We start from the raw sequence: 27,981 nt of genomic DNA, 5'->3' as shown, positions 1-27,981 counted from the left end.
GCCATAATATTTCCGTAATGCGTGGCAACACCGTGCGTTATCAAGTAAATAATGCATCTTCGAAGTATGTATAATGTTGAAATTAACGGTGACAAGCGTAGCGAAGAATTGTTACGCGAAGCATCTGCGTACGGAGATGAGGATAGCGTGAGATCTTTCATAGAGAATGGTACTGACGTAAACGCTCAACATAATGTGAATGGATGGTACGTAGTAAGTAATTATTGAACTACTCAGTAAGCAGTATTATATCTTGTGTCATAGATTTGATTTATTGCATTCGATCATAATCAAAGCATAAGCACTGTCAGCTAATTTTTGTTGATGCTGACTTGAGATTTATAAATTCATTTAAATATTATATAAATCAATGCTGAAAATAATAGGTAGGCAGTTAAGAAAATTATTAATAGTAAGTAATGTAATTCCTTATTTTTGTCCATAGATGCCTCACCTTGTAGTATATTAATGCTTCTTATAACTAGATTTAGTTTTTAATTGCTTTAAAACATAAACAGGTTGATCTTTACATTATGGTAACTTGGCGTTTTTTTGGCGACCAACTCTCCTACAGCAACCCTCTATTTTTTTTTTCCCGCCGCCATTTTGTCTTCACGAAGTAAAGACATGTTTCTTTTCTTTTTATCTACTGAACACTTCTTCCAACAATCTACTAGCCGAATTACACTTATGCTAGAAATTTTATCTAACAAAACTGCTTAATCATGACAAATATTCACTGCAAAATTTGGAAAAAGTGCACAATACCATACTCCTTACGCGTTTTTCAAAATAACACATACACATAAACCATGTACACGCCGACTTATTTTTACTTAAAAAAACATCCCAGAATTGCACAAAAATGGCATTGCGCACACTCTTCACTATATCCATGTACACTGCTTTTTTCTCATAAATTAGAAAAATTTCACGAAAATACATGACAATTTTCTCAATCTTTAAACCCGGTAAAAAGAACATATATGAAATTACCTGATCGCGAAAAAGTATTTACCCTTTCCAAATATGAACATTTCCACATATAAAATAAATCAAATATCCAAAAACTTTTACCTCTAAATCATCTATTACATTATACACGTCACCAACGAATTCATACCGCAACCATTTCAAATACTTATTGTCAGATATTTAAATTATTTCCATGCACGTTTACTTCAACTTAAAACGTGTACCAAATTCCTACAAACATAAAATTCACAAAATAACTATCATTTAATTAAAATATCACTAAACCATGTACACGTCGACTTATTTTTACTTAAAAAAACATCACAGAATTGCACAAAAATGGCATTGCGCACACTCTTCACTATATCCATGTACACTGCTTTTTTCTCATAAATTAGAAAAATTTCACGAAAATACATAATTTTCTCAATTTTTAAACCCGGTAAAAAGAACATATATGAAATTACCTGATCGCGAAAAAGTAATGAACATTTCCACATATAAAATAAATAAAATATCCAAAAACTTTTACCTCTAAATCATCTATTACATTATACACGTCACCAACGAATTCATACCGCAACCATTTCAAATACTTATTGTCAGATATTTAAATTAATTCCATGCACGTTTACTTCAACTAAAATGTATACCAAATTCCTACAACCCATAAAATTCACAAAATAACTATCATTTAATTCAAATATAATTAAATTCAAAAACACTACTTAAAATATAAATGAGCACATACATTAAATTAATACATACATAAATACCCATTTCGAATTCACTTTAGTTATGGCCATGGGATCCAAAAATTCACGAACACTGTTTCACACAACACAGAATAAAGCCAAATACAAAATTTCCTGATTTTCCCCCTTTTCCGATTAAAGAACCGTAATTCGTCCATTAATATCACATGACATATCCCATGATCTCTCATTTCCCTCACACAAAATAATGCGTAATCGGAACTGAGTACTGCTCATATTATTACCAAAGTGCCAGGTAGTAACCTTTATCGCCTCCAAAATTTTGCCAAACTACCAGTTACGATATTGTAAAGATCAACGCATAAACATTCAAAGCACAGTTGCTTGTAGTTGCTAGAAGCTTTTAGCAGTGGAGCAGCAGTATGATCTTAATATTTATTGCAAAATGGGGTTTAATCCTATTATCCGGTGCACACGGGATTTGGCTACTTTTGGCGACTTTATGATGAGCAGTAAAAACGGGACATATACGATGAGTAGTTAATGGGTCATTCAAAGAAAATATACAATTAAACATAGTATATGCTATGTATATACATAAGTGTGTATAGTATATATATATTGACGTTATTTGGATCATTTTTGGTGTTGGCGATAGTTTTCAAAGTCGTGCCAAGGCTGCACTGTATACTAGGATTTTACCCAAAATGGAATTAAGAGAATTAAATCTGATTTTATGTTTGAATCTAACACATTTTACTCTAAATGTTTCTCCTGTTTGTCTGCTGAAGATGTGTAAGCTGTATCTGCTGATAAATTCCATTTTCTTTTTAATTCAGTTTCAACATATATGGAAGCCAATGCAAAATATGGTAAAAATATATTTACGGGTGTCCTTTGGTGGAAATTCGCGGTTTTTAGAGGTACATGGACACAGAGTTTGTGCAATTCTTTAACTTGTTATTTTGGTTTTGTGTAACGGAAATTTTTGCACCAAAAATTGCTGCTACACAAAGCCAAAATAACAAGTCCAAGAATTGCACAAACTTGGTATCCATGTACAAATTGAACTATTTTCACTTTTAAAAAAAAAGAAAATTGCATAAACTCGCCATTGCGCATTGACTTGACTTTGTCTATGTACACATCGATCTGTTTTCACTTAAGTCAAAGGAGCACCCAATTCTACAGTAGAGCCAAACAAAAAATACACGATCTCAATGATGAAATCAAACAGTAAAATAACATAATAAAGGAAATTTGTCTTATGCATCTAAGCACTATACAAAGCAAATATCCACTTGCCTTATTTAGAAATTTTTGATTCCTTCAATCTGTGGCACACAAAATTCCTTAACAGCATTCAAAACCCTAAAATTATCTGAACTAGAATCCATATATCAGCATTGCCACATAAATTAGCAAATATAACAGTAAAAAATATCCTCCGTCGTTCAACCATACACATTTCCTTCCTACAAACAGGACACCTATAGTGGCTACTAAGTGAACCTTCATATACACACCAATCAATTAATGTACTTTTCCCTTTCATTCCAAATTGTACAGAAATTCGAATTAATCGTATATCATTCAACCATTCTGCCGTCTAAACCTCAAAGCAAGCAATGTACTTCCTAACCAACACACACCACAAGCCCTTACAAATCCTTTTCCTGTCATTCAAAATTTACAGTAACAATTTACAACAATCGATTACATCATAATAGGGTTTCCATAACATTCAACTACTCAGGTTATAAGGTATTTCTTCCACTTCCCTAGCGTGCCTTCGTGGTGTAACGATAGCACGCTGGGCCGGTATTCCAGAGGTCCATGGTTCGATTCCCAGCAAAGGCGGTTGCATATTTTTCATCTTTTCTGCTTCCAATTAATCTAATGACTCTACAAGTGGCGCCCTAACTAAAAAGGGTTGTGGATGATGATTCTCCACACCCAAGATTTGAGACTAGGTCCCCTGAAACCCTAGTCGCCCTTTAAAAAGGGGAGTATATGAGGTATTTCTTCCACTTCCCTAGTGTGCCTTCGTGGTGTAATGGTAGCACACTGAGCCGGTATTCCAGAGGTCTGTGGTTCGATTCCCGGCGAAGGTGGTTGCATATTTTTCATCTTTTCTGCTTCCAATTAACCTAATGACTCTATAAGGTTACCATAAAAATAAAACAACAACTTCACGATAATACAAGGGGCACTCTTCAATCTACTCTAACCAATGCTTTTTTTTTTTTTTCCTTTCATTTAACAGAAACTTCAAATTAATCTTACCACATTCAGCCATTTTACTGTGTAAACCACAAAATAAGCAATGTACTTCCTAACCACCATTCAACACACAAACAGGCCCTCACAAATCTTTTCCCATCAGTCAAATTCATTGGGGGGGGTAAGTTGTCATAAGAAGAGCACATGACTTTTGACTCACTAATTTCATTCAAATTCTGCATTATCATCTTTAAAATGAATATATATATATAGATAAGGGAAAAAAAAAGCCACTTCTTAAACTAGAGATTTGAATGTAAAGTTACAGGCTTTAATTAGTAAATTTCTCTTTTATTAGCTAAGCTGGGTAGCTCAGACCAGTGGCCTGAAACTGCCACTGACCTCATGCGTGGCACTGAAGCAAATTTATATGGCCTGTGAATACATTTCTTGTCAATTATTAACATTATTATAGCAAGGATTTAAAGAAAATATTTAAGATGTTAATGATTTCGAATCCAATTTTGCATTATTTTCATTTTTATTTAAAACAACCTGAATAATACACAAGAAAATCTACAAATGAAGCTAAGTAATTTACAGTCTGATATAAATCTTATTTAAAGATCTGAAAATACAAATTTGATTAACCATTCTATCATCCTTGTCAAAAGATAGTATCCTCAAGTTATGAATCTTTGAAACAAGAATAATTACTTTATTTGAAAGATTTTATTTGAATATTTTATTCCATACAATGTTACCACTGCTCACTTTCAGATCATTGAGTTTGTTAATCTAAACTTCCTTAAAGATTTAAAAAATATGAAATATAAAATTCAAAATTTGACCTTCAAGGTGCACATGTTTGGGTGGAAGACAATGCTTTTCAAAATTTAATGCCTCTAGGTACTGTCTGTGTTTCACAGTGTGAAGAACATACATACTGTTGCGTGCGTACGGGTTTGTTACGAAATGAATGCGCAAGTCCGATGAAAAAGGAACAAAATGTATTATTATCACAACAAATAATGCTTAAACTTCCTCGGATATTCATGCAGTATTACAAAATCTCACAGTAGTTATCTTTTAACTACTCAAACGTTCAAAAGAACTTAATTCAAAACAGCTAAAGAAAGCTAATCTGTGAATTTGTTACAATCAACAAGAGCAGTTTTCTAAGCAAACTCTTAAAACAACAACAAACTAACTAACTAATAAAATTGAGAGGTTTTCCTCCTTTTCATATGATTTAAATCGCTCACGAGAATTTTCTGGAACTTTCTCGAAATCAAAAAGAGATATTTATTTATTAAATGTTAAATGCACGTGCTCTTGTATTTTTAACTTTCTGGCTTAGCTTTCCTTTAATATTCGTCATGCACTGCACTGCACTAGGAATAAAACAATTTAATTTATAATTCAACTAACATTAGCTATTTAAATACGAAATCTATAACACTGCCCCCTTCCCAAGGACTGCACGCCCCGGGCAATACAATCCCTGGACAGGAAACCAAACTTACAACTATGGCATAAATGCAGTACTATGCATTATGCTACAATGACAAACAACATGAACAGTAAATGCAATAACTAACTTTAAACAAATCAAATCAAATACTAAATACAAATAAAATCAAATACACATTTAAAAACAAAAAAGACCAGGGTCTTACACTATGTACTATGGCCACAATACTGAGCTAACATGTCATAATGAATGATTTTATGTTTAGAGTTCGAAGACTCACGGATCTGAACCACGACGTCATTCAGCCTATTTAGGACTGTGTGCGGACCATCTGAAGGTGATTTATACCTGACTCCTTTTTGTCGAATCGGGTTCCATAACCACACCTTGTCTCCTTTGTTCGATCTATGTCCAGTAGCTCTCTTGTATCTGATCTTCTCTTTCTCCATCGCCAAGTTGACTCGCTTTCGTGCGGAACGGTGCGTCACTTCAAACCGGGCCTGGACATCTTGGATGTATTCCTCAGACGATGAAGACGCATGTGTAGGGCGAACAAACAGGCGGTCATAAGGCAGATGAAGGTCTCGACCGAAGAGCATCTGGGATGGAAAATAACAGGTAGTCTGATGTTTCTCTCCGAGCCTAGTATGATTTCAGCAGCTTTCTGAGTAGGGTCTTTCACATGAGATATCGCCGTTTCCAGGCGATGAACCGTTTTGAGTATGGATAGTCATGCCCTCAGATGCTGAGAACAGCTTGTTGTTTTGGAAGTCTAAGGCAAAATTGTATTTCCTTAAAAAGTCCAATCCGAGTATGCACGGATCTGTAATATCCGCCACATATACCGCGTAATGGTAGGCGGCACTTCCAAACATGATGTTCAGGTTTAACTTCCCAACTATGTCGATCTCATCACCAGACGCAGTCTGAAGAGTAACACAGGATGGCGTCCAAATAAGTTTATCTTTAAGCTGTTGAGCTAAATCCTTCCAAATGATGGTAACATAAGCTCCTGTGTCAATGATCACATTGCAAGGAAGTTCATCGATACTCCCATTGATGGACAGTCCGTTACTGTTGCCACTTGCTGTAGAAATCTTAAGCGCTTTAAAACAGGGTTTTTCATTATCTGGCAACCTCCGTTCCTCGATATGGTCATTAATTTGTTTCCTGCGTCGTTGCTGGGAAATGATCTTATTTTCCGTACCCTGGGGTGTTCTGCAATTCTTTCGTATGTGGCCTTCAGCTCCACAGTACCAGCACTTTCGTTTCTTGTCACTCCTTTTCCATCCCATGACATTTAATTGTCTGTTTAACTCATTTGTCATATTTTCTGTGCTTTGGAGTGTTCTGCAGTTCCTTCGCATGTGGCCTTCAACACCACAGTTCCAGCACTTTAGAACTGGTTTCTTTTCACTTCTGTTCCATCTGAAGCCACTGACTTGTCTGGTAAAATCATCTGTTTTATTTTTCGTACCCCGGGGTGTTCTGCAATTCCGTCGCAGGTGACCTTCAGAACATCATCTCCAACACCTTAGAGCCACTTTATTCTCACTGCTACGTATCAAAACGTCGACTTGTCTAGATAAATCATCTAAATGAACCATCAATTGATCCAGTGGTTCGTGAACCCACACAGCTTTGACTGGGTAGTGACCTCTACCTGTTGCTTGCTGTGAGCTGCCTCAAATTTTACGGCGTACAACAGAGCGCTTTTTATGTCTTTAACATCCGCCATTTGTAGAGCTTTCTATATTTTGAGATCCCAGATGCCATCAATAAGGGACTGGATTTCCCTCATTTCTCTCGAGCACTCCGTAAAGGCGAGGTGGGACAGCCTTTCAACATCCTTGGCAAGCCCCTGGAGTGATTCTTCGGGCTTCTGTTGACGGGATTTTAATTGAAACCTGCTGTAGTCTTTTAAACATTTCTCGCCAAAGCGCAGCTCCAATGCGTCAGATAGAGCTCGAAGTCAAGTCTGTGGTTTTCGGGAAGAGTCTGTAGAATATCCGCTGCGTCTGCTCTCAGAGAAGCGACGAATTGACAGGCCTTAGCTTGGGAATCCTATCCATTCGCGTCCACCACTATTGAAAATTGCGTCTTATACACTTGCCAGGAGGTCTACCTATCATAAATGGATAGCTTCAGAGAGGGACGAGGAGGCATAGGTAAAAATGTGAAACTATCAGAACTGCTCCCTGCCGTCGCTATAAGTTTCTTTAAAGTATCGACTTCTTTCGCAATTGCTGAAACCCTGTCATCAATTTGTTGTTTGATTTGGTGTTGGATGGCAAAAACCCTTCCTTCAATTCATTGTTCTACAACAGAAACTCTATCTTCTATTTGATCTTTGTTCTGTTTGTTCTTTTACCGAAGAAACTCTTTCTTCTATATTTTTCCAACTTTAGTTTCAACAGTGTCAATTCTGCCTTCCATAGCCTCAAATTTATTTTCTATTATGCAAGTACTATCTCTTTTCATTTTCTCTTGACCTGCTTCAATCTTTTCTTGAATTGCTTTCATCTCTCTTTTAACGGATTCTTCTCCCAATTTCATTTCTTCTTTAATGGCTTGCTGTCCTGATTTCATTACTTCTTTAACGGATCGCTTTCCCGATTTCATTTATTCTTTAACGGATCTTATCTCTTCTTTAAATGCAGCAAAGGCTGCCATGAATTGCCTTAACTGTTCTTCCATTGCTCTAGTAATTGGCATTCAAATCCCGTTCCTGACACCAAAAAGTGTTGCGTGCGTACGGGTTCGTTACGAAATGAATGCACAAGTCCGATGAAAAAGGAACAAAATTTATTATTATCACACCAAATAATGCTTAAATTTCCTCAGATATTCGTGCAGTATTACAAAATCTCACAGTAGTTATCTTTTAACTACTCAAACGTTCAAAAGAACTTAATTCAAAACAGCTAACGAAAACTAATTTTTGAATTTGCTACAATCAACAAGAGCAGTTTTCTAAACAAACTCTTAAAACAACAACAAACTAGCTAACTAATAAAATTGAGAGGTTTTTCCTCCTTTTTATATGATTTAAATTGTGCGCGAGAATTTTCTGTAATTTTCTCAAAATCAAAAAGAGATTTATTTATTAAATGTTAAATGCACGTGCTCTTGTATTTTTAACTTTCTAACTTAGCTTTCCTTTAATATTCATCACGCGCTACACTGCACAGGGAATAAAACAATTTAATTTATAATTCAACTAACATTAGCTATTGAAATACGAAATCCGTAACAATACATACATAGATGCAGATTCTTCATTATTTAATTTTTTTAAAGGTAATACAGGGTGATAGTATTTGGTGGCAACAATTTGAAAAGTGATTCACTGTTTATAGTGGATGATGCAAAATCCATTTTGAGACCAAGAGCTAACATACTTTTGTGTTAATAATTGTGTATACTATTTAACAATTTTTATGATAAATTATTTGTAGTAATAAATTTGTTTAAAAGTATAGCAAAATAAATAAAAACTTTTTGTGCACCAAATTACCAGCAAAAAAAGATTTTCTCTCTTAATGAAAAGTATAGTACTCAACTAAATGTAGATGTACTACAAATGAAAATTTTTCCTAGACTAACAGATTTCTTCTTGTCACTTTCAAACACCTGCTGGCTAGGGAATTGTACTGTGGCCAATGACAATACATTTATTGATATTGCACTGATGTTAGCCACAATCTTGTTGCGTGAATAATTCTGGGGATTAGCACTTTTCTATCTAATCTAAGGAATAAGTGAAGCCCCATGACTTCTTTGGAGTTTTTTTTTTTTTTTTTTTTTTTTGTTGTTGTTGTTGACATAACGGCGGAGAAGGGAGAAAGATCCTGAGGAACTTCAGTTAATGTAGAACATTGCACATTTCTTTATTATCTAATTTGATCCAGCTTATTATTTGTTGCATGCCATTATTATTACAACTATCTTATCAAGTAAAATTGCTGCGAAAAATGATAAAGGCATTGTACAGACGATTAGGTATTTTTGGAAGCAAGCAAGATGAAAAATTTGCATCGCCTTTCCTGGGAATCGAACAATGGACCTCTCAATTAAGTGCTGAGTGTGCTAACCACTACACCACGAAGGCATACTAAGAAGGTGAGAGAAATACTTTACGTACTCCCCATTTTAAAGGGAAACTGGGGTTTTAAGGTGACCCAATCACCGAATCCTGGGTGTGAGAATTCATCATCCAACACTCTTTTTTGAGTTTGGGCATCAGAGACATTAGTTATTTTTGGAAAATTTGCTACGCCTTTGCCAGGAATCAAACCATGGACCTCTCAATTATGCTGTGGGTGTGCTGACCACAAAGTCACACTAAGAAGGCAGGAGAAATATCTTACAGCATATTTGTCTCAAAATTATGAGAGAAGTATGGCATGGAAAGTCAATTGTATACAATATCAAATAAATAAATTGACCAGAAAATGGAACTTATTGAATTTTTAGCAGATTCTGACAACCCACCCAAAATGACTACATCACTTAAAAAATCCTAAAAGATTCATTGTGATTCAAGTGATTCATTGACTGGAAAATTACTGTATGATGTCATACACATTTCCTTCATACTACAAACGGGACACTTACAATTCCATTGAATTACATTCAGCAAAGTTTCTTTTCTTCTGTCCTCAACCACTTAAAAAAACACCTTCCACTCTCTCGTTCTATACTGCCAAACATCCAGTTTACCACCGACAGCCATTTTACGATGCAAAGTACACAGTACAGAATGTACTTCCTAACTGACATCCAATGCAGAAATACGCCCTTACAAATATTTTCCCATCAGTCAAATTCACTGCAGTCACATCGTAATAGGGTTTCCATAACATTAAACTACTTAGGTTACCATAAATGAAACAACTTGCCGAGAATCCATGGGGCACCCAAAAATATAGGCTAACCAAGATTTGTGTAAGCACAGGCAATTTTCTTCCCATACTAGAGGTATTATCACTCATTGTAAGAGGCTCAGGAAATCATTTGGTTAGACCTAAAATCCTGCTCTGAAGACTGAAATAAATAGACTTACAAGGTAATTTAAGACCCTTAATATTTAGAATCATAGACAATAAATTTTGAGTGTAAAAATTGGGAACCTTCATTTAGATAGTGGTTCCTTTGAAAATTATCCCAGTAAACTTTTAGTTAGAACTCTTGTCCAATAAGAAAACATGAAGGATTTGTCTACACCATTGAGGAAAAAGCTGAGACATTTGTGAATCATCTCACCTAGCAGATAGTCCCAAACAGTTAACTTCAGATTAAGCCTCAGAAGTTAAAATTGACAAATGCAGTAAATGAATGTCAAACTGACCACTCCCAGAGAAATTGCAGATGTTATCAAGCACTTCAAATCTGAAAAAGCTCCAGAAAATGACTCCATCACTTATAGAATCCTAAAAGATCTCTCTCATTTTTACAACTTGTAAGCTTATTTAGTGTTTAACTTCATAATTCTCATTTTCCTTTATTATGGAAAAGTGCTGATATCTTCCTCACTCGAAACCCAGGCAGATCTCTAGAAGAACTGTCCACCTACCATTCTGTCAGTCTTCTTTTTTCACAGGAAAAAAAGTCTTAAAAGATTCATCCATGTTTATTTTTACTTCAGCCTCAACCCAGCCCTGCAGTATAGATTTAGATGTGGCTCTCCATTAGCCATCAGTTTGTAAGAATCTCTGAATTTATTGGTTATTGCTCTCTACAATGAATTAAGTGTTGGTTATGCCTTCTGCTAGATGTGGCCAAAGCTTTTAATCGCATCTGGCCTAAGGACTTCTTTTCAGGTTCACTCAGATTTTCTTTACAAATAATTTTAATGCTTAGGTAATTTTTTTCAAAAATAGAACTTTCTTAATAAAGCATTGATGTACAGAATTTCAGAACAGAATCATCTACATCATCATCATTAAAAAATCTGATGTGTACACCACATGACTTCCTTGTATTGAAATATTAAATTATATGTATTTTTCTTGCATTTCATTTAAACCTATTGGATTGAATTAAATCTACTTCGCCGACAGCGCATAAACCACAATAGAATAAATGCATTCTTTAAAATTCACTCTAGTATTTGTTTACCATTGCGACACTCTGGCGCTAGATTCACTTAACAGTATTAATAATTATATAACAGTTAACTTATATAATTTATATAACGGAAACTAAGTTAACTGTTATATAATCCAATAATTATATAACAGTTAACGTATATTTTCGTTCATATTATAACTCATACTGCACAAAATTTATATCATTTAAAGAATAGAATTATCTACTCGTTGCCACATGTTCTATTCAAATACTATAATATAAGCTAGAATGATGTATAAAAGAAATTAAGCAAACAAAACAAAAAAGAAACAATTTTTCACAGACGATTGAGTATTTCTCATTTAATTAATTCAGTTCTCACTTCGCTAGAAGGCAAAAATACATAAAAACTCAAAATATCTATATTAAAAATTACGAAGTAAATCTCAAACACTTATTTCCTCGAAAAAATTCCAGAAAGAATTAAGCATGATTTAATTGCCAATAATAAATGAATGCTTTATCTTTGTTGTTGCGAAGCTAAGTTTCTCTAGATTGGCAACAAATTCACTAATCTCCTGTTTCAAATGTAAACATCAATGGCCGCCATTAAAAAAAGACTTGACGGCAATTAAACAACTTTAAAATTGCTGATAATTCTAAAAATATTGCACACATATTTAGTAAAGGCATAAAATCCTTAACTGGAAGATAAAAACAACATAATTCAATTATTTTTAAAGCAAAAAATGTACAATTTACAAACATATAAGAGTAAAGAAACTGAGATCACTGAGCCGGGTAACAGAGGGGATATATATATAAATATATTTATATACGTTTGGTGCGGCCGATTGCAACCAAAATACGAGGTGCACATCTGCATGTTATAGCATTCCTATATACAAAATTTCAACGTTCTAAGGTTACTCGTTTTTGAGTTATGCGAGATACATACGTACGCACATATGTTCGTACAGACGCCACGAAAAAATTCTCCTCAGAATTAATTTTAAAGCAGTTTTATAATTTTTTTGAAGGAAAAGAGTATTTTATTCTGTCCTTGCATACAGATATCACACGAAAACATAGTTAAATTGCATTCGATAGCTGCCTGAAACTTTTCGCGATTACAATACTTCCTTTTTACTTCGTACAAGGAAGTAAAAAAGAAAACATAAAAAAGGAGAACTTTGGGAGGGGGGGGGGACTAGTAACAAGATCTGTAACAAGAATTTATCATCTGTGGAACAGGACTTTTAATTGGTCATGAAATTTTCTATCATTTATAAACTTGTCATTTAAAATGTTTTGTTTTTACTTCCTTGTACGAAGTAAAAAGGAAGTATTGTAATCGCGAAAAGTTTCAGGCAGCATATTTCAACGAAAATATCCATTTTGACCGCTATCGAATGCAATTTAACGATGTTTTTGCGTGATATCTGTACGTAAGGACAGAATAAAATACTCTTTTCCTTCAAAAAAATTATAAAACTGCTTTAAAATTATTCTGAGGAGAATTTTCTGTGGCGTCTGTACAAATGTATCTACGTTCGTGCGTACGTACGTATCTCGCATAACTCAAAAACGAGTAGCCTCAGAACGTTGAAATTTTGTATATAGGACTGCTATAATATGTAGATGTGCACCTCGTATTTTGGTTGCAATCGGCCGCACCAAACGTATATAAATTTATTTATATATATATCCACTCTGTTAGCCGGCTCAGTGATCTCAGTTTCTTTACTCTTATATGTTTGTAAATTGTACATTTTTTGCTTTAAAAATGGTTGAACTATGTTGTTTTTATCTTCCGGTTAAGGATTTTATGCCCTTAGTAAATCTGTGTGCAATATTTTTAGAATTATCAGCAATTTTAAAGTTGTTTAATTGCCGCTAAGCCTGTTTTTAATGGCGGCCATTGATGTTTACATTTGAAACAGGAGACTAGTGGATTTGTTGCCAATCTAGAGAAACTTAGCTTCGCAACAACAAAGATAACGCATTCATTTATTATTGCCAATTAAATCATGCTTAATTCTTTCTGGAATTTTTTCGAGGAAATAAGTGTTTGAGATTTAATTCGTAATTTTTAATATAGATATTTTGAGTTTTTATGTATTTTTGCCTTTTTGCGAAGTGAGAACTGAATTAATTAAATGAGAAATACTCAATCGTCTGTGAAAAATTGTGTCTTTTTTGTTTTGTTTGCTTAATTTCTTTTATACATCATTCTAGCTTTATTATAGTATTTGAATAGAACATGTGGCAACGATTAGATAATTCTATTCTTTAAATGATATAAATTTTGTGCATTATGAGTTATAATATGAACGAAATATATACGTTAACTGTTATATAATTATTGGATTATATAACAGTTAACTTAGTTTCCGTTATATAAATTATATAAGTTAACTGTTATATAATTATTAATACTGTTAAGTGAATCTAGCGCCAGAGTGTCGCTATGGTAAACAAATACTAGAGTGAATTTTAAAGAATGCATTTTTTCTTTTTGGTTTATGCGCTGTCGGCGAAGTAGATTTAATTCAATCCAATAAGTTTAAATGAAATGCAAGAAAAAATGCGTATAATTTAATATTCCAATACAAGGAAGTCATGTGGTGTACACATCAGATTTTTTTATATTCCTTAATGATATTACTGTGTAGGTGAAGGGATTGTGTTAAGACAAATGAAAGAGAAAGTACTCAAGATTTTATTATTCAAGCTGAATAAGTAACCACTTATATATACTTGATGAACAAGCTAGAACTTTCCAGACTTGGAAGGTTCTACAAAAATGGTTGAAAGGGTCTCCAATAAATGGAACATTAATTAAACAAATTAACAGAATTAGTTTTTAGGCAGCTCATCTGTGATGGGTTTCAATCTCTGGACTTTTGGTTTCTGAATTCAATGTCTTACCCACTGAGCCACAATGCACTGAAGCAAAAGGAACAATTTCCACTATATTATAAATATTATCTTAACAAATGGAAGATTCTGAAAGCAATAGTAAAATAAGGAATTATATACATCTAGCTTATAAATGCTGCTTAATATGCTTGCAACTAGTCACATGCCAGTATGTGGTGAGGTATATGTTTGCATGATTGTCAGCTTATTTTAAGTTTATATAAAATGTTTGCTGTATGTAAATAAAGTGAGTATAGAGCTTTCTGTCATGACAGTGAATGTGTTAAGTCAACACCTTCTAGACAGTTACAAGGTAGCATCTGAGCTAACACCTCCTAGATAGTTCTTTGAGATGGTGTTGATTAATTACAGCAGTTCAGAAGTTAAGTCAAAAAAAGATGTGCGACTCAGAGGGTTAATATAAAATATTTCTGCAATGCAAGCTTTATAACATAAAGTAATATTTTAAATTTGCAAGAAATCATCTCTGTCTATTATTTTTTTTTTAATTTAATATTTTATAAGTCACAATATTTATCAGTATATAATTAGTTTTCCTCTCGAACTGGAAGATAGAATTAGGAAACTTAATGTAAAGTCTTTGTTATCTGAAATATTTTGGTATTATTAATATACATTAAATTCTCAACTACTTTTAGTTTTTTAATACTTAAAGCATTTCACAATTTAAATATTTATATAAATAATCTTTAAATAGGATTATTTGGTATATTTAACTCTACATAGTTTGTTTTTTTCCTATTAAGATAACTGTTGCCAAATACATTAATCGTTAATATCATTCAATTCAGCTCTTACATTTAATATATATATATATATGATTTATACATATTAAATGTAATATATTTTACCCATATTAACAAATATATAATATTTATAGATATTAACATGGTTGTAAGAGATTTTTATTATTATTATTATTATGGCAATTTTATTCTAGCATCTATGATTTAATTGTATCTCAATTGCTCATTTCAGTATAGGAGTAAAATTTCTGAGATTTCTTTTCCTCAGATGTGTATATATTAGACAATAATTATAAAAAGAAGCTTGAAGAAAATTGATTTATATAAAAATACACTGTCAAAGACTTTATTTATATTTATGCTACTTTTAAATTTAAGAATGTTTCTATTCTTTCATTTTTAGAATTGGTAACCAAAAATACAAAACTTCATTGTATTTAAAAAAAAGAAAGAAAGAAAGGGGCAATTAGCTAATACTATGAAGTTAATTGATAAATACTGTTTATTAATTATGAGAACAGATAATTAGAATCTTAATTTTAATATGCAATAGGACTGCTTTGCATTGGGCTGCTAAAAGAGGTCATTCTTCTGTTGTTCGCTATCTACTATCTCGTGGTGCTGATCCAACATTGACATCTGTTTATGGAGAAACTGCCTTATCATTAGCAAAGAAAGATGATATAAGACAAATATTATCACGTAAGTCTTTTATAATTTTGCATTTTATTTCAGTTTAAATTTTGCATTTTATTTCAGTCATCAAAACTATTACTTTAGTATCATTTTAATAAATTGTATTGCAATGTTTCTGCAGAGGCCTTATTATTCAGTATAAATTTATAAATGATTAATTTTATGAATAATTACCATCTTATGAGATGAATTAGACCAAGAACAATTCATTCCTACTATTGAAATATAAACTAAAATTATAATCAAATAAAGTGAAACATAGAACCTATTTATTCAAACTGTAAAGAAAAAAAAAAATAAGTGATTTCAGATATGAACGTTATTTTCAGCATTTCTCAAACAGTTTTGTTTATGTAAAAGACCCATATAATAATAAAATCATTTCTTTAGATTTCTTTCATTGATTGCTAATACATGCGTATGGCATGACAGTGACATTTAAACTTAGTTAATTCAGAACCATGATAATGGCAAGAAGAATTAAGCAGGAGCTAATTTTGATTCTAAGAAAGATATTTTATTTCTTGTTCAACTTTTTTTTATATTAAGAATCGACTGTACATTCATTTTTAGTCTGCTTCCTTAACATTATCATATTACTGACTAGAAAGAAATTTTTTCAGTCACAGAATTATATGCAAATCAATATTTTTTACATACAAGTAGTAACCAGAGGTAGTTCGTTCTGGGTTTGATTTCTCATGATTGATTTGATAGATTTTTTTTTTTTTTCTTCTTGGCTTTTCTAGTGTGTAATATAGATATGAAATGGTTTGCTTAGAAAATCTTCCACAAAGCATCACTCTCACTTTTCTTTATGGAAAAAAGGAAAATATTTTTCTATAATGAAATAATCTAACCTAGCTAATCATGCATTTATTATTCTGATGCTCAGATTAATAAAAATTTCAAACTCACCTAATATTTTTTCATTTCATATACTTCAGTGTTAACAAAATAATTGAAAAAAAAAAAAAAGAGAGAGAGAAAGAAAGAAACAGAGTTGCCTAAAGCCATGAAACTACAAGGAATGGCTAATAGAAATTTTAAAACCATTCATATTTTATACGATGCATTCACTGGGCAATGTAGTCATGATTCATAAAACTGAATTTATGATAGTATCACATCTGGAAAAATATTTTATAGGAACAATATTTGCAAATTTAATCTAATGCAACTAAATTGTTAAAATGCCCACATTTTATCTAAAGGGTTCATTTGTATTTAGTGTGTTAACTTTATAAAAATCAAAAGCTCAGTACTGTTTTCTTCTATCTTTCCACAAATGAATTTGGTCTTATAATTTTATATTACTTTGTACAAATTTATGTATTGAAAACTAATTTGTACCTCATTTTACAGTGGATAATGATGAAAGTTCAGAATTTCAAAGTAATCCTCTCCCTATAACACCTAACTACTTAGCCAATCCACCATTAGTAGAAAAAGTCATAATGCAAAATTCGCACAATTTAGAAGATACTTACAATTCAAGTAATGCATCTAACAGGTGTTTAAAACGAGACTGTGATGAAGGTAAATAACAATTTGTTTCCTCTAAATTTGGCTGTCTTTCTTAAAGTAAATTGATATATATATATATTTTTTTATAGAATTAGTTTTGAAGGTTCGAACATCTGATCCACCAAATCAAGATTTTATTGAGATTGAAATTCCACTGAAGAATTTATCATATGAAAATGTGTTCAGAATTTGCTGTGAGGAGTTAAATGTATTACCAAATAATGTAAGTATGATCTATTTTTTTCCATTGACTGTGTTAGATAGAATAAGCATATATAAGAAGTTAGCATGTTATTCTTTTGTACAATAAAATGTTATTTTTATTGTTTGTGCTAGATAATATATAAGTTTTTAAACAAAATACACATAAAATCGTTTAAGAGTAGCATAGCATTCTTGTGATAATGCAATTTCATTATTGGTAATTTTTAGTTGTATGGTATGTTCTTATACAGTGCATGGCTGAATCCTTTAGACTACTGCATAGTAGAAGTTCAACCTAGGTTTGATCCCAGGGAAACAGGCTGGCTGCATAGTTGCTTTTTCATAATTTTCTCATGTATAATATAAACATGAACTGGTTTCTCTTAGAAAGTTCTCTACAAAGGCATATCTCTCCATGGGCTTGTATGCTTTGCCATGTTCAGTAAGAATTCATTCAACAGCCCAATATTTTCTTTAAAAGTCCAAAAGAATAAAAATCCATAAGTGATATGTTAAGAGATTTAGTAGTGAAGAATTATGGCCTTGATACCCGTTTCTTGTTCCTCTATTTTTAATTTGCCATTGTAAACCAGCAACAATCATAAATCTCTTTGAAAAACTTTCTTTAGATTCTTTGAACCATGTTTTAAGATTGTTTTCTCCTCTTTGATGATAATAAGTGCATCTCTTTTTTATTGCAGTCATTTAAATACATCCAACATTCATCTATTGTGACAACATTTTTATCTAGATAAATGTTTCTCATAAAGAATTCTGCAGCGCGATATGTTATGGAGAAAGATGATGCACATTATGTTTTGTCACCTTTTCAAGATTAAATCCAGCATTAGTCACTTTGTTTACAGTTGACACTGAGCATTTATAATCTTTGCAACAGTTCTTTGACTTGGCAGATTTTCTTTTAATAGTAAAGATCTTACCTTTGCAACATTCTGTTTTTCCTTGGATGGAGCAATTTTTTTTTCATTTTAAACAAAACTTTGACTTTTTTTTTTTCCTTTCTTGTTTATAATATTATATATTGTAGCTTTAGATATAAAAAAACCATGGCTATCACAGTGTTTTTTGGTAACTAGATATGAATAACTTCCTTCAGAAATTGCACAGACATAGCCTTCCCTCCATTACGTTTTTCAAAGTGCCATTTTACATGAAAACAAAACTATCAATTATCAGACTATACTTTATATTTTGAAAAATATAGTTCAGTTAAAAAAAATTTCCAAGCAGACGAATTTTTTTTTTTTTTTTAATAGCAAAGCAAAATCGGCTAAAAAATGTGCGAACAACCTCTTTATATCAATTTCATCTTTTGGAACCTTCCCCCCCCCTTCAATTTTTTTTTTAACATCATATTTGGTGTACTTTGCTATTTTATCAAATGCATAATAAAGTAGAAAAGGAAGTGTGTATTCAATTTTATTAAAAAATTGGTAAAATTAAGGAAGACTCGGTATTTTAGCAAAATTAGATTAGACTGTAACCCAATGTGCCAACAAGTTCATGCCATAAAATCATTTGCTGTGCAGTGGTGTTTTGCATCCAGCAATATGATAGTTGAACTTCTTCTTCGTTACTTAGCAGACTTATAGCTCTTTGCATACAAAAATGAAGTAAAAGATATAACTCTGTATATAATATCTAAAAAATAATACAGGTTGTAATAGAACAAACAGAGACTTTCTAAAAGCTTTGCAGTAATGGATATAGCATTGGCATGGATTTTTGCATTGTAATAGTGACTTATTCAAAGCTAACAAAGCATAATAAAATATAATGAACTTTTGGGGATTAATATATACACTGAAGAGACAAAACATGATGACCACCTACAACTCGCTTTGTCATAGATGCCACATGTTCTGGAGACAGGTTGTATGAGATGTCTAAGTGGTGGTCACACAAAGAGTCAAGATATTCGGACATGGTGGTGTTCGAGCTTATGATCCATGACATCCCAAATGTGCTCTATCAGGTCAAGTTCTGACAAGTTAGGTAGCCAGGACATTAATTGGAATTCATCCTTATGATCCTCGAACCACTCCAACACAATTTTAGCCTTGTGACATGGGGCATTGTCTTGCTGGAAGATTCCATTTCCAGTTGGGAAGGTGCCATATAAGGGTGCAGCTACTCCGTAGTTTTCTTCAGGTAGTCCGCAGCTTTCATGTCCTGTTCTACCACAACTGTCCACTGTAGGCGTAGCTGACAATGATACTTAATCAACAAAGCTACATGAATAGGATGTCTGCTGTGCAAATCCACTGTCCACTGAACTGTTTGTATTGGGCTGTCAGCTGAGCCACTATCTGGTGCTGATTTTGCTGTACCAAGGACAGTGTTCGACATCCTGCCTTTTTCTTTGATGACGTGTGCATATCCAACACCTTGGCATAATAATCTCCCCGTCATTTATCCACTTTGCTTAAATACTAACAGTGGCAGATCATGAATAACCTACCAGTCCTGCAGTATCCAAGATACTAATTTCAAGTCTTTTGGCCATTACAATCTACCTTGTATCAAATTCGCTTAGATCAGCAGCCTTTGCCATCACTAGTAAAAGTAAGTGCAAAAATGATTGATTGCCTTCTCCAGCAGTGGTTAAATACTATTCTTTTTTAATCATGTGCTCTCCACATCATCCAGACAAGTTCATTGAAAAATGTGAAAATGGTCATAATATTTTGGTTTGTCAGTGTATGTACGGCTAATTAACTTATCCTGCTAAAAATAGGGCCCAATTATCTTGTTTTTTGCCCAAAGCCCCCCTAACACATTAAAATGCACCTTCAATCCATCCATTTCTAAAATCCTGATTTAATGATGTTAATGAACACTGTGCAAAAAAAAGAAATGGTATAGTTCTATATCTCCCATTCTACTGGGCCGACTGACAAAATTCAAATTGTGTTTTTCATGTCTTGAAAGTGCGACTTAGGATATGTATTATATTTATATATAGCATTGTTTTAATATACGTATTTTGACACAAAATCGAACTTTTTCTGAAATGACATTAAAAACTTTTTTTTACATTTTGATTCTACGACTCAAATTATGCCAAACTGGCAAATTTTGTAAAAATCACACGAGTAGTTTTTAAAAAGTTAGCTCTCAATTAATTGAATTTGATGTATATTTCTTAATATATCTTTTTTATTAAACTTACTTGATTCTTTCTTCCAGAATTCGAAATTTAGGCCTAATCCAAATATAATTTGCACATTTTATTATTTATTTTAATTTTTTTATTTTTAAATATTCATTGATTTTTTTTAATTATAACCTATAAAATTTTTAACATCATCTTAAAGCAGATAGATGTATTTCTAAGCATATCTGAAAAAAAATTAAGTTTTTTTATTCAAAATTTCTAAGATAATGTGAATTTACATTTTGGCGTGTTTTGAAATTTAGCATATTTGATATAAGCGATAATAACGAAAATGTGGTATACGCACTTTGTTAAAACTTTGAAAGAATGAAGGATGGACCTTTTTTCCTCTAGTGCATCAATGAAAAATAAGGAAAGTAAGTAGGTTATTATAAATTAAGAATTCTGCCAAGTGAACTATTCTTGGCGCAAACTGAAAAAAATCGATCAAGATAACTTCTTTAATTTCTCACCAAATGTTACATAATTTAATACCTATGCATAACTTGAGTCGCAAAATCGAACTATGGAAAAAAAATTATAAATTTTTTCAGAAGTCCGATTTTGTGTCAGAATACCTATGTTATGTTAGAATAATGCTATATATAAATCTAATATATATGCCTAAGTCACGTTTTTGAGACACGAAAAATGCAATTTGAATTTCGTCAATCGGCCTAGTAAAATGAGAGATATAGAATTGTCCCCCCCCCTTTTTTTGCGCGGTGTACATATGAAAAAAAATGCTGTAGATTATGCATACGAAGCGGTTGCAATTAAAGTTTTACAGTCATTAAGTATAAAATATTTTTAACTATTATAAAGAGTTAAGTATCATTCATTTAAAAATGTGATCAAAGCATACTGTGCCTGTGTGGTGGTGGTGTGGCATTTTAATGTTATGGCAGTTCTGAAAAGAACACTCTGTCCATAAATACACAAACTGAAATAAATTTTTTTTAACATTATTTTTAGTACATCCATCCAGTAACATTATTTTTAGTTATCCCTTTCAAAATACTCCCCATTAAAATTTACACCATTTTTAATTTCCATTGTTCAAAACATTCCTGGAAGCTATCTTTTCATTTCATACTTTATTGCCCTGCTTGGCACAGGTTTTCAGTAAGCATTTTTGATATTTTTTCATCTATGGTTCTTCATTACGTTATTTCTATGAAGAGCCCTTAACATTTTATAAATTTCCAGAGAATTTTCCCAAAGTTTCATTAAAAATTTGATCCGAGTCATCATTCCATCTGTTTCTCAACCGCAATCTTGGATATGGGGTGAGGGCTAAAATATACCAATCCCAAAAAGTCTTCTAGCTATATGTCTGCCTCAGTGGCCTGCAAGCTAAGCTCTTGTGGATTACCTACAACACAGCAAACAATGCCCCCAGCCAAACATCAGTTGAAGAATGAATACCTTTTTACTTCAACTCAATATTTCACATTTCTATTTGTTTATGGATCACAGGGAGTTACCAAATACTGAAATGGAAACTATACAATTTATTTATTATTACTGTTCTAGCAATTATTTTGAATGTGCACTGCTGAAGATAATATTAAGTTTAACCCTTCAGTGGTTGCGAGATTAGTGGTGGAAAGAAATGCCCTGTGTTTTCTACCTAGATGCTTTGTTAAATATTGCCATCTCTGAGCAAAAAAAAAAAAAAAAAAAAAAAAAAATAGAGACCTTTTTCAAAGGGAAAATATACATGCATCTTTACAGGAAGTTATTATTTTTTATTTTACACTGACTTTTAAGAAAATTTTAAAAAATGGGTATTTGCATACTATCGCAACTATTTTGGCACAAATTGATTTTTTATGGGTGACTATCAATATTTATCGTACGTTTGGTAAACAATATGAACATAGGAGAAAAAAACATACTTTAGTGTGGTGTATCAAGAACTTAATTGCAGTCGAACTTAGAATTGACACGCAAATAGAGTGTAGACGTGGGGAGACCGTAAGTGCCAGTCGTGGAAGTTGTACGTGTATTTGTCTTTATGTACAGTGTGTTTTGTATATAATAAGAAATCATGTGGGTAAATACAATTGGGAATTTAAAATAAAAATATTAATTTTTAAATAAGGATAAAACATAAAATAAAACGCATTCTTCTTCGAATCTTTATTCCCCCCCCTTCTCTTCTCCCAAAGCATACAGATATCTATTTTCATTTAGAAAAACATCAGAAGATTGCAGACTCTAGGATTTGTTTGTGCAATCTTCAGTACATTTTAAAAATTAAGTTTAAGTCATAGAATGGTTCAGAATATCTCATTTCATACTGATAGAATCATCTGCACTCAAACTATATTCCAAATTTTAAAAACAAATACATTTATCCAAATGCAAATTATTTTCATTATTTGATACAAGATTTGCATCCTCAGAATCATATTCTTCATTCCTTCCCCCTAAAAAAAAAGTGCTTCTAGTTATAATATGTTCAAAATACAACGCTAAAAATTCCTGAAAACACTAACTGAAACTTATTATGCATGAAATTATCTAGTATTCCATCTTTTCAAATAAAGTCAACCAATCTACATATTTAACTCATTTGTAATACTAAAAAACACGATTATTTTGAAGGAACGAGTGCAATTTGCATTGCGGAAAAAATCTAATTGCGAATGAGACTCATTCATTACCATTTAGGCAGAAATTTCTAAAATGAGTTGCGTTTGTTTGAGTCTACTGTGGTGCATAATTGGAATGTGAGTTGGGCTCGCTAATACTATCAAATGCATTTAAGTTTCAATCAGGCATGAAAGTGGCAAAAAAAGCTGAACATCATGCGGACACAAAATTACACAAAAACTAAATGCGCACGCGTGACCTTAAAAAAAACCACATTTTAATAAAATATCAAACTTTTAATATAAAAAGTATTAAACATATACATATAATTAAACTAAAATAATACTTGTACTTACTATTTTGCTATTAATTTTATCTTCCACTTGTAAAAAAAAAAAAAAAAAAATCAGTAAATCACCAAGAGATTGTAATGAATTAACCTTCTTTAAGATGCTCTTTATGTAACTTAATTTAACAGTTGATACATGAATACTATACACAACATTACAACACACTAATATACATATTTATGTTATATATGAGGCGTATTCGGAAACTAAGTACCGTTTTGGAAAAAAAAAAAACAGTAAAACAATTTTTTCGAATCCAATTTTATTTTTACATGAAAATACATGTCTTAAACTATTTTTCAACATAGTTTCCGCCAATGATCAAGCACTTGTCATAGCGGGTGACCAGTTTTTGTATACCATCGTCAAAGAAACTTCCCTCCAGTTTCGATAACCACAACTCAACAGCATTTTTCGTGTCATCGTCAGATCCAAAGCGCTTGCCACCAAGCTCGCACTTCATGTGCAGGAACAAGTGATAGTCGGACGGCGCCAAGTCCGGGCTGTACAGCGGGTGATCAAACTGCTCCCAATGAAACTGTCGAATTAACGATTGAGTGACACCAGCACTATAGGGCCGAGCATTGTCATGGAGCAACACAATTCTTTTACTGAGCTCCTCTTCGTTTGTTTTGAATGGCACGCCTTAGTTTTGTTAAAGTCTCACAATATCGTGCCGCATTAATGGTGGGAAGAAATTCAGTAAGCAAAATGCCTTTCCTATCCCAGAAGACAGTGCACATGATTTTTTGTGATGACATTGTCACTTTGAACTTTTGTTTTTTCGGAGAATGAGTGTGTCTCCACTCCATCGATTGTTGTTTCGATTCTGGTGTGAAATGACACACCCAAGTTTCATCACCTGTCACAATTTAGTTTAAAAAGTTTCCTCCCTCATCACTGTACCACGTGAGAAATGTCAGAGCACTACCAAGTCGCTTTGTTTTGTGAACATCAGTGAGCATTTTTGGAACCCATCGGGAACACAGTTTGCGATAATTCAAGCGGTCAGACACAATTTCAAACAAAACAGTACGTGAAATTTGTGGAAATGCCTCTGAAAGAGTTATCATTGTGAAGTGTCTGTTCTCATGAATTGCTTCATCAACTTTCCTTACCAAATCATCGGTGACAACAGAAGGCCGACCACTCTGAGCCTCGGCGTGGACATTTGTTCGACCTGCATTAAACATTCTTACCCACTTTCTGACCATTCCATCACTTATCGCGTATTCACCGTAAACTTCTGTCACTTGACGATAAATATCGGCCGGTTGAACATTCCTCGCGTTAAAAAATTTAATCACGGCACTAATCTCGCAGTCAGCGGGAGAACTAATTGTCTTAAACATTTTGAATGTACACAGCAAACTGAAAACACAACATAGAGCAACCAAAATGGCAACAATTAAAAGTCAGTGAACAAGAAAGACTAGTGTGCATGCGCGGGACGCCTACCACAGCGCTGCGACGGCGCTAGAATGAAACGGTACTTAGTTTCCGAATACGCTACGTATTACTGCCCATTTCCAGGCAATGACAAGTTTTAGAGATAATGTATATATATATATATAACTGTTACTATAGCTTTCAATTATCTTCACTTTTAGTTCAATAAACAGTATATAACACCAGAAAAAGCAGACATGCGAGATAATATAGTTACAAAATAACATAACATATAGTTAAAGGAAGAATTTAAAAAATAACTATTTTGTCTGTCTCACTCGATCCTGATTAAAAATTTTTAGGGAAAAAGCTTTTTCTTTTTTGCTACTTTTGCAGCCAACTTTTCTAATTTCCGTTTGCGAGCTAGTCTCAATTTCTTTTCAGCACCTTTTATACAATCCATTGATACTTTTTTATTTTCTGCAATGGATAATTGCTTTTTTTTTTTTATTATTATTTATTTTTGCTCTTCCTTTTTTATCTCTAGCTCTTCTTTGTACAGTTTATGAGCATTCCTTAAATTTTTACGTAGAGTTTTGCGTACTGGAAAATGCAAGTGGTTATCTGTATGTCCAACAGATGGTGCCCGCACCGATCACTGAAATTATTGAACTTTCCACATAAGCCCCACCTACTTCGCCTTAATGTAAAACAACGTACAGTTAAAAGTCGTTAATCCGGACTCGTCGGGACTTCGGCGATTCCGGATTATAGATCATCAGTTTAAATCTGGTAAAATGGCATGCAGAAATTATAAAATTAAAATTATCAAACCGCAATTTATGAAATAAAGAAGAATTATGATCTAAAATGTATCAAAATTTATTTGTTTACTTTACTAAACATTTCTTTCAATGTAAGTTGTTTAAGTTGCTTCGTTTTTTATGTGATAATACATTCTCTTTAATTCTATAAACAGATATAATTTCTTGTTCAGTTACAAAGTTCTGCTGTTCAAGTCCTATAATTGCTGTGTCGAGAATACCGACTAATTTGTCAATCGAAAGTTTTTCGTTTTCAATAACCTCTGTCACTTTCTTCGCTATCGGAAGCGAATTATAATGATGAGGCATTTGATTTAAATCATATCAAAGACGGAGTACATCGAAATGAAATACTACATTTAGTAAGCAATTATAAGCCAAATAAAATAAAAACATATGCCCTGAAGATAAGGATAGTGCTGGCAGATCAACTTCCAATTCATTGCATGGCCGTGGCGTTAAAGATAAACAAAGGATCTGCCTTTATTAATTTTTTGCAGCAATTCCACTTTTTGTTTAATGGACTCCGAACTATTCTTTCGCTTTGTAGATCCGTTACATATTAGTAAATATAAGTCGGAAATTCTATTTGACATGATCGAAAGTTCAAGCTTACTTTTATAAAATTGCTCTAACAGTCTGCAAAAAATAAGCCGGATCCAATTCGAAGATTAAGGAACAACGCAATCTGCAACATTAACTGAAATAGATAATTAGATAATTTTAGCTTAGCTTACACCGTCCGTTATACATTAAACGTGCATTCGTAAATGTATTTTGTGCACGCGCAGCCATAAAGGCGATTCGACGCATGCGCAGAAAGTTTGTAGCTTTGAGGTCCGGATTATGGGTGTCCGAATTAATGACTTTTGACTGTATTTCGCGATCTCTGTCATGATGTAAAGTTTTTTTACGAAGAAAAGAGGGAGAGAGCGTGTCCTCTGTTTACCCCACCCCTCCACATTTGCAGGTCGCAATTTCTCAACGGTTCTACATCGATCTCAGAAACAACCCGGGTGACATTCAAAACAGCGGAATTCTGCGAAGACGCAGAAAACTTTGCCTGGTTTCAGTGTCAAAACAGTTGCAGGCGAATCAATTCTTGACACATATTACTTAAATAAACTCAAAATTGTTAAAAAATAGCAAAATGTATTTTCAAAAGTAAAGATTTATTTAAAATAAGAAATTTCCAGCAATTAAGGATATGTGTCTGTTATTACAAAAAGAGTTTGTTTTCATCAAAACATTCTACACAATGGCAGTTCTTTTCATAGAATCCTAGTTCAAAATCCTAATCAAATACAGATATTTTAATATTTAACTATCTGTTAACATTAAACTTATGTTTCACATGTCAGTTGATTGTTTACTCACGAATATGAGGTAGAGTTAAACATTATATTACATTGAAATTTAAAACTCTGTAGCTTAATTTTGTGTTTAGCAGACATTTCTTAATATATACTGATGCTTTGTTCGTTTCAGGTTCTGAAATTCAGAAAACTTCCTAATACAGTTGTTCGGAAAGATAAAGATGTCATGCGGTTCTGCAATTTCCAAGAACTGGAACTAGTCTTAAATTCATCTGCTACAACTGTAAAATCACCATGCTTGTCAAAGTCACCAGCGCAGCCAGTAATTAATGGGACTATAAATAATAACTCTTCTTATACTTCTAACACTTTTATAAAAAAATCAAATTACTGCAAAAATGGCACAATTTTATATTAATGAAATTAACAGCAAAATGTTGCCTTGTTCTTAGTTGCACACTTATTTTCCACATATTATAAAGTTGCAAAATCATTTTTGAAAGCAAGTTTATAACGAAAACCATAGAAGTAGCATTACTATTAGATCTACAATAGAAATACAAGAACATTGTAATGAAATAATAAACTTTACAATCTACGTGAATTGCGTTAAGCAAATTTCTGCTCACTAAAATGTGTATATTTACGAGAAGCATAACTTTAGAACAATGACAGGATGCAGCTCTTTTGAATATTTTCCTTTTCATATGTATTGCTGATGTTTCATAGAAAATGTGATATTTTTAA

General features: G+C 32.6%; 1 protein-coding gene across 1 annotated transcript; it reads left to right on the top strand.

The window, feature by feature from the left end:
* Positions 1-35: 35 nt before the first annotated feature.
* On the top strand, positions 36-27,981 carry LOC118190317 (ankyrin repeat domain-containing protein 40-like). The gene is made up of 5 exons (XM_035361014.2): positions 36-206; positions 15,703-15,851; positions 17,211-17,384; positions 17,462-17,595; positions 27,407-27,981. The coding sequence occupies exons 1-5, from the start codon at positions 52-54 to the stop codon at positions 27,650-27,652; spliced, it is 858 nt and encodes a 285-aa protein (XP_035216905.1). The 5' UTR covers positions 36-51; the 3' UTR covers positions 27,653-27,981.

This window comes from Stegodyphus dumicola, chromosome 5, assembly GCF_044657685.1.
Source record: "Stegodyphus dumicola isolate Sdum_Otavi_A_Nest chromosome 5, ASM4465768v1".
Taxonomy (NCBI): Eukaryota; Metazoa; Arthropoda; class Arachnida; order Araneae; family Eresidae; genus Stegodyphus; species Stegodyphus dumicola.
This window is presented reverse-complemented; position numbering and strand designations above follow the sequence as displayed.